Here is an 8765-nt window from a genome sequence, read left to right as displayed (position 1 = left end):
TGATCTCTTTCAGAATGGCCTGGTTGGATCTCCTTGCAGTCCAAGGGACTCTCAAGAGTCTTCTCCAACACCACAGTTCAAACGCATCAATTCTTCGGCGGTGCGTCCTGCCTAATCACCTAGGCAACGACTCAGCGGCACCGCGATAGGCTCAGGAAAAAGCGTCATGGACGTCCATGAGCCTGGAGCCAGTGAGGGTCAGGATTTGGGCGTTTTCGCCTGGCCTCAGAGGGTGGGGCGGGACTTCCGGCGTCGCCATTGCAGTCTTAGTTTTGTGCCTGGCGGGGCTGCAGGAGACGCACCCTGGGACGTGAGGCGAAGGCCCCCTGGGGGACGTCCTGGGACCCTCTTCGCACGTTGGCACTCCCTTTTACCCTCGGCTCACCGCCCCTCCTTCCTAAGCCTCGGTTTCTCCGCGCCCCGCCTTCGTCCCAAGTTCCAGGGAGGCAGCTTCCGTTTCATACTGGGGACGGTCGAAGCACTGAGTGCGACCATCAACCTGCGTCACCCCTCCCAGTGTTTGTGGGGGGGTTCGGGTGAGCCCGCAGGCTCGTCACGGCCGCCGCCTGACACGGCCCCGCCCAGCCCACAGGCTGTGACCGGTCCTGCAGAGTCGCTGATGGACCCGGGGCAGGTGAGTGCCAGGTGAGAGGACACAGGTCCTCACCTGCTGAGATCCCCGCCCTTGTGACCCCGGGGTCTGTTAGGGAATGGTGGCGTCCCCAACTCGGCCTGCACATGAATCTGGGCCCCTGAGAGTCACTTTCCCCAGGCATCCTGAACCTAGGCCAGAAGTTATGTGGGGCGGATCACATGGGATAAGATCTGGAAAGGTGCCCGTGGCAGAGACCAGCATGTGCCAGTTGCTTGGAGGTGGGCATAAGGTGACAGTGTTGAGGGAAACGACAGATCTCCGTTTCTTCTGGTGCAGATAGAGAGCAGGGGGACTGGAGACAGGCCAGGAAAGGGAGGCTGGGGTGCTGGGCCTCTATTCTCAGTGTGGTGCAAGTCACGGGAAGTTTACAGCAGAGGAGGAGGTGATCTGAATCAGATCTTAACAAGCCTGTGGATGCTGGGTGAAGAGACTGGAAGATGGGGTGAGGTTGGAGGCCCGAAGATCACGGAGGAGGTGACTGCAAGTAGTCCCTGTGTGTGGTTTTGGTGGCTAGAGCAGGGAGGTGCCTGTGAGGTAGGAGAAGTGGTTGGCTCCTGGATGTAATTTTTAGGGTGGACTAGATTTCCTCATCACTTCATGACAAATAGATGGGGAAACAGTGCAAATAGTCGCTGACTTTATTTTTCTGGGCTCCAAAATTACTGCAGATGGTGATTGCAGCCATGAAATTAAAAAACGCTTACTCCTTGAAAGGAAAGTTATGACCAACCTAGATAGCATATTCAAAAGCAGAGACATTATTTTCCCAACAAAGGTCCGTCTAGTCAAGACTATGATTTTTCCGGTAGTCCTGTGTGGATGTGAGAGTTGGACTATAAAGAAAGCTGAGCACTGAAGAATTGATGCTTTTGAACTGTGGTGTTGGAGAAGACTCTTGAGAGTCCCTTGGACTGCAAGGAGATCCAACCAGTCCATCCTAAAGGAGATCGGTCCTGGGTGTTCATTGGAAGGACTGATGTTGAAGCTGAAACTCCAATACTTTGGCCACCTGATGCAAAGAGCTGACTCATTTGAAAAGACCCTGATGCTGAGAGGGATTGGGGGCATGGGGAGAAGGGGACAACAGAGGATGAGATGGTTAGATGGCATTACTGACTTGATGGACATGGATTTGGGTAAACTCCAGGAGTTGGTGATGGACCAGGAGGCCTGCCGTGCTGTGGTTCATGGGGTTGCAAAGAGTCGGACACGACTGAGCAACTGAACTGAACTGAGATTTCCTGATGTGTGGCAGGGAAATATGGTTGACCCTGAATATTTTTTCAGATGTGGAAGATGGTTCGAGGAGTAGATTTCAGAGGGAAAATAACTGTTTTGGCCATATTGTATTTGGAATGTCATTGAGACTGCCAAATTGAGATGTCAAGTGTATTTCATGCCAGGTCGAGACTAGAGATGTCCGCCAGCTAGAGGCTTGTGCTTGTACACTGTCTGCAGCTGTGAGCTGGGTTCAGGATGATGAACAAGCCTCTGAGTAGAGTGTAGACCTGGGATGAAAAAATGAAGCACGGGGTCTTCCTTGGTGGTCCAGTGGCCAAGACTCCATGCTCTCAATGCAGGGGACCTGGGTTCAGTCCCTGGTCAGGGAACTAGATTCCACCTGCCACAACTAAGATCCCACACAATGCAACTAAGACACAGCACAGCCAAATAAAAAAAAAAAGAAAAAGCACAGAAGTAAGGTAGGATGACAGTGGGGCCTGAGTTTAGATTGTTTTACCTTTCTACAGCTCACAGGGATTTGTGGCCATCCTCCTTACGTCCAGGGGGGTTTATTAAGCTGCTGTAGTATCAGGGACAAAAAGGCTCAGCCCAAGCTAAGAGTTGCCACGCCAAGAGTGGGGACAGCAGGTCAGGGATTTGTGTATTAGGAAAGGCAAGGACAGCTATGACTGGTGAAGGGACAGCATGCATAAGGTTAGAGCTGGAAGAGAAAAAGGGTGTTTGAGATTATTACTCTTGGTTCTGGGGTACAAGGTTGGAGCAACAGAGCCAAGAAGGGAGGCTTTATCTAGAGAGGTGATGGCTCTCTCTGTTAGTGGGAAGTTTTTGCAGTCAAGGACAGTCCAAGGTTAGCATCGGATCCTGCTTGCCTCTGCAAGCTAAGTGCATACTGGTAAATGAATACAGCAGAACGTGCCTGTGGTGTGGCCAGGGAGAGGGACAGTGGTATTGTAGGATGTGGGAAGTAGAGGTATGAGGATTGATGTGTACATGGTAAGGGAATGAGGCCTTATACAGAGGCTTAAGGAAGAAAAGAGAGCCCAGATTTTCTTAGATTTGGAAGGTGTGACCTGAAGGACACAAGGGAAGTTGGTTAGTAGGGAGAGGGGTGTCATGTGACAACTTAGAGCTCAAACAGCATCCATCTACCCACCTTCCTTTTGTCTCTCTCATTAGGATTGGTCTGGAAACAGTGGCCAGTGGGACTGTGAGGAGAGCAGGACACCAGTGGGGCCAGCACCTGTGGTCTTCTCGGAGGTGAGGGCCTGGTGAAGGGGGTGAGCTGCAGGCGGGTGGAGGGAGGATGGACAGGGGTCATGAGGAGAGGAGATGCCGGTGGGACACGGGGCAGAACTCTGAGTCACACATCAAGGGCCTGAATGTGCCCGCTGGACCGTTTTGTTTGTTTTCCAGCCTACCTGTTGGCCACCTGGCCTTGCTGTCTCCTCATGGGGGAGCCTGGTGGCCTTTGAGGAGGTGGCCATGCACTTCTCCAGGGAGGAGTGGGAGCTCCTCGATGAGGCCCAGAGGCAGCTGTACCACACTGTGATGCTGGAGACCTTGGAGCTCGTGACCTCACTTGGTAAGGCCCTCATGCCCTGCCCTGGCCTGGGGGCCAGCATCTGCCTTTTGTCTTCTCCCCATCCCCAAGCTGGACCAGGGACACTGCTTCCTACCCAGGTTTCCTGCTGTAGCTGCTGTGAGTGCTGGGCCTGGGCTGTGTGCACCCCCATTTCTCCCTGGGCAGCCTCATGAGGAGCCCTAACAGCTATTAGGTCCCACAGGGGCCTTGCGGGAGCAGAGGTTGGGGGTCGGGCATTCTGGCCTGAAGGGTCCTGCTCAACTTGACCAGTGCCTGACTGGCTGATCTAGTGTGGGGCCATGCCAAGGTTCTGCCCCTTCCCCAGAGACTTTTTTTTTAATGGCTTTACTGATATATATCATAACATTCACCCTTTTATTTATTTTTGTTTTACAAAAGTCAATTTTAACGTTCACCCTTCTAAAGTGTACTGTTTAGTGGGTTTTCATGTTTTCAGTGTATAAATGTCACCATACTCCATAGAATTCCTTGAAGAGAACATAGGCAAAATATTCTTTTACATAAATCATAACAGTGTTTTCTTAAGTCAGTCTCCCAAAGCAACAGAAATAAAAACAAACAAATGCAACCTAATAAAACTTTCATTTTCATAAGCAAAATGAAAATACAACTTAGAAACTGGGAGAAAATATTTGTAAATGGTATGATTGACAAGGGTTTTAATTTCCAAAATATACAAACAGCTCATACAACTCAATAACAAGAAAATAACCCCATTGAAAAATGGGCAGAAGACCTAAATAGACATTTCTCCAAAGAAGACATACAGATGGCCAGAAAGCATGTAAAAAGATGCTCAACACTGCTTATTATTAGAAAAATTCAAATGAAAACTAAAATGAGGTGTCATCTCACACCAGTCAGAATAGCCATCATTAAAAAGTCTACAAATAACAAATGCTAGACAGCACGTGGAAAAAGGAACCCTCCTACACTGTTGATGGGAATGTAAATTGGTGCAGCCACTATGGAAAACGGTGTGGAAGTTCCTGACAAAATGAAAACCAGAGCTGCCATATGATCCAGCAGTCTCACTCCTGGGCATATATCTGGAGAGAAAACAGCAATTCGAAAGGATAAGGTTACTGCAGTGTTCACTGTAGCACTATTTACAACAGCCAGGACATGGAAGCCACATAAATTCTATTGACAGATGAATGGAAAAGAGGTGGGGCAAGTATACGACGGAATGCTACTCAGCCATCAAAAAGAAAAATGCCACTTGCAGTAACGTGGGTGAACCTAGAGATTATCATACGAAGTGACGTAAGTCATAAGGAGAAAAGACAAGTACCACATGATATCTCTTACATGTGGAGTCTAAAATACAACACAAAGGAACAGATCTGTAAAGCAGAGAAAGTCTCACAGATACAAAGCACAGACTTGTGGTTGCCAGCACTGGGGGTTGGGAGAGGGATGGACTGGAATTAGGAAATACAACCTATTATATATAGAATGGATAAACATTAGGTCCTACTGCATAGCACAGCGAACTATAATAGGAAAGAATATGAAAAAGAACATATGTATAACTGAGGCAGTTTGCTTTACGGCAGAACTAAACAATAAAATTTTTTAAAATTAAGGATAATCATAAACAAATGGACTTTCCTGGTGGCTCAGATGGTATAGTGTCTGCCTACAACGTGGGAGACCTGGGTTCATTCCCTGGGTCAGGAAGATCTCCTGGAGAAGGAAATGGCAACCCACTCCAGTATTCTTGCCTGGAAAATCCCATGGATGGAGGAGCCTGGTAGGCTACAGTCCATGGGGTCGCAAAGAGTCCGACACAACTGAGCAACTTCACTTTCACTTTTTCAATAAACTAGTATCAGCATACTCTAATTTTAGAACATTTTCATTACCTGAAAAGAAACTCTGTACCCTTTAGCGGGCACTCTTCATCCTCCCTCATCCTGTCCTGAGTCCTAGGCAACCACTAATCTACTTTCTGACTGTACAGATTTGCTTATTCTATTAATAGATATTTTATACAAATGGAATTATACCATATGTGTTTTCTGTGACTGGCTTTTACTTGGCATAATGTTGTTGAGGTTCATCCATGTTATGGAACATATCAGTAATACTTCTTTCATTTTTATGGCTGAATAATAAAAAATTATTCACAGAGTTGGACACGACTGAGCACACACTGTACCCACAATGACTAATGATGTTGAGCTTCTTTTCATTCACTTTTTGCCCATTTGTGTATATATATCTTTTTTTGAAAAATGTCTTTTCAGGTCCTTTGCCTCTGAGTTCTTGCCTCTGGTGAGGGCCCAGTCCCACCAGTGAGCCTTTCACTCTAACTCTGCCCCACCTGGCCTATCGGCAAACCCTTGGCCCATTCCTGTATGTGTCAGTGACACATTTCTAAGGAAGTCACCCTTTTCACTGAGTGGAACACTCATGTTAACCAGAAATTTCTCGGCTTTCAGGCTGTTGGCCTGTGGTGGAAGATGAGGAGGTGCCTTCTGAGAGGAATGCTTCTGGAGAGGTGGTGTCACAGGTCAGAACTCCCAGTGTACCTCCTTCCATGCAGAAGGCTGACAGCTGTGACACGTGTGAGCCACTCTTGAAAGACATTTTGCAGCTGGACAACCATCAAAGACATACTGGAGAGACTCCCTGCACATGTTTAGCACATGGAAGAGAGTTCTGGTTTGGTGGAAATCTTCACCAGCATCCAGAGTACAATGGAGAAAAGCCCTTCCAATGGAACAGAGACAGGGACTTGTTTGTGAAGAGCTCAACAGACTCTCTGTCAGAGAAACCCATTACATGTGGGTTAGGTGGCCAGGATGTCTCAGATGGCCATGACCTGCTCCAGCCCCCAAGCTTGGATGGCAGTGGGGAGCCACATAGCAGCACAAAGGGCAGGGAGGCCTCACTGCACCCTTTCAATTCTGGGCAGCTCCCAGAGGTCCAGTCCTCACAGAAGCCCTTCAACTGCAGTGACAGTGGGAAAGCTTTCCAGAAGACTTCTGTCCTCCTCAGCCAGCTGAGTGCTCACTCTGAAGAGACACCATTTAGATGCCCAAGAGTTGAAAATTCCTTAGAGGAGAAATCAGCCCTTACTAGTGACCAATGGTTTCACACTGGAGAAACATCTCATGTATGTAAAGAGTGTGGCAAGGCTTTCAGTCACCCATATAAACTGAGGAAGCATCAGAAATTCCACACAGGAGTAAAAGATTATGCATGCAGCGACTGTGGGAAAACTTTCAGCCACAAACTCACCCTTATTCATCACCAGAGAATCCACACAGGAGAAAGGCCTTACGAATGCAGTGAATGTGGGAAAGCCTTCAATAACAGGTCACACCTCGCTCGGCATGAGAAAGTTCACACAGGAGAAAGGCCTTTCAAGTGCAGCAAATGTGGAAGAGCCTTCAGCCAAAGCTCCAATTTCCTTCGGCACCAGAAAGTCCACACCCACATAAAACCTTATGAGTGCAGTCAGTGTGGCAAAGCCTTCAGTCGCAGCTCTGCGCTCATGCAGCACTGGAGAGTTCACACTGGAGAACGGCCATTTGAGTGCAGTGAGTGTGGGAGAGCTTTTAACAACAACTCCAACCTTGCTCAGCACCAGAAGGTTCACACCGGAGAACGGCCTTTCGGATGCAATGAATGTGGAAGAGACTTTAGCCAAAGTTCTCACCTCCTTCGCCATCAGAAAGTCCACACCGGAGAACGGCCTTTCGCATGTGGTGAATGTGGGAAAACCTTCAGCAATAGCTCCACCCTCATTCAACACCAGAAAGTACATACTGGACAAAGGCCTTACAGGTGCAGTGAGTGCAGAAAAGCCTTCAGTCGCAACTCCAGCCTGGTTCAGCACTGGAGAACTCACACTGGGGAAAAGCCTTACGAGTGCAGTGAATGTGGGAAAGCCTTTGCTCACAGTTCCAGTCTCATTGAGCACTGGAGAGTTCACACCAGAGAAAGGCCTTATGAGTGTAATGAATGTGGGAAGTTCTTTAGCCAAAAGTCTATTCTTACGAAGCATCAGAAAGTTCACACTGGGGAAAGGCCTTATGAGTGCACTAAATGTGGCAAGTTCTTTAGCCGTAAATCCAGCCTTATCTATCACTGGAGAGTTCACACTGGGGAAAGGCCTTACGAGTGCAGTGCATGCGGAAGAGCCTTCAGCAGTAACTCTCACCTCATTCGTCACCAGAGAGTGCACACACAGGAAAGGCCCTACGAATGCAGCCAGTGTGGGAAAGCCTTTAGTGAAAGGTCCACACTTGTTCGACACCAGATAGTTCACACCAGAGAAAGGACTTACGAGTGTGGCCACTGTGGGAAAATCTTCAGCCGCCTCTGCAACCTTGCACAGCATAGAAGGATCCACAGCTGAGTGGAGCCTTATGGAGACGGTCTTTGGGAGATCTTCAGTCACATCAAGCTTCAGGCAGCAGACTACAGAGAAATTCCCTAATGTGTCACTGATGTGGAAATGCCTTCAGAAGCTACCCGGCCCTTTCTGAGCGGCCTAGGAACCTACATAGCACTGTCTCCCCTCTGGAGTGTAAACCTCTTTCTAGCTGCCTGTTGCCTCTGAGAGGGTCAGGGAATGAACTGACCCCATGCTGGTTGAGAGATTCATTAATAAAGACACATGACATCCTACACATTAACGTACCTAACAGTGCTTCAGGGTACATGAAGCAAAAACTGATAGAACTGCAAGGAGCAATAGACAAATTCACAATTATACTTTGGGATGTTCACACCCTCCCAGATAATCAGTAAAGGCGTGAAGACAACACTTACAACCAGCTTGACCTAATCAATATTTATAGAACTTCCTGTCCAAGAGGACAGAATAGACTTTTTTTTTCACATTCACATAGAACATTTACCAAAATGGAGCATAGTCTGGGCCATAAAAGAAGGCCTGATAAAGGGAAAAGAAATAATACACGGTATGGACCTTGGCTGTAACAGAATTCAATAAGAAATCAAGAACAGAATGATGTGTGGAAAACCCTCATTCAGAAACTGAATATCACACTTATAAATAATCCATGGTCAAAGATGAAATCAAAAGAAGAATTTGAAACTACTTGGAATGAAAATGAAAACAGCATATCAAAATATGCGGGATGTCCCTAAAACTATATCAAGGGAGACGTGTGTGTGTATATATATGTGTGTGTGTGTCCATGTATACTGGTGAAATATTAATAAGCCTTATGGATTGTAGAAGGATCATTAAATGCCAAGTTTTTTAAAGTTCCGACAAAA

At 47.5% G+C, this 8765-nt stretch overlaps 1 protein-coding gene across 1 annotated transcript; it reads left to right on the top strand.

Annotated features, from left to right (window-relative positions):
• ZNF132 (zinc finger protein 132) lies at nt 245-8765 on the top strand. Its single transcript, XM_005693035.2, has 4 exons — nt 245-634; nt 3077-3157; nt 3314-3482; nt 5951-8765. Exons 1-4 carry the CDS (start codon nt 620-622, stop codon nt 7873-7875), a joined length of 2190 nt encoding a protein of 729 aa, XP_005693092.1. The 5' UTR covers nt 245-619; the 3' UTR covers nt 7876-8765.

Source organism: Capra hircus, chromosome 18, assembly GCF_001704415.2.
Source record: "Capra hircus breed San Clemente chromosome 18, ASM170441v1, whole genome shotgun sequence".
Taxonomy (NCBI): Eukaryota; Metazoa; Chordata; class Mammalia; order Artiodactyla; family Bovidae; genus Capra; species Capra hircus.
This window is presented reverse-complemented; position numbering and strand designations above follow the sequence as displayed.

Excerpts from the sequence above, each read along its gene's own strand:
- ZNF132 (XM_005693035.2), top strand. Across the intron at positions 3,158-3,313 it reads CACCTGTGGTCTTCTCGGAG|CCTACCTGTTGGCCACCTGG; the intron begins GTGAGGGCCTGG and ends TTTGTTTTCCAG. Across the intron at positions 3,483-5,950 it reads GGAGCTCGTGACCTCACTTG|GCTGTTGGCCTGTGGTGGAA; the intron begins GTAAGGCCCTCA and ends CTCGGCTTTCAG.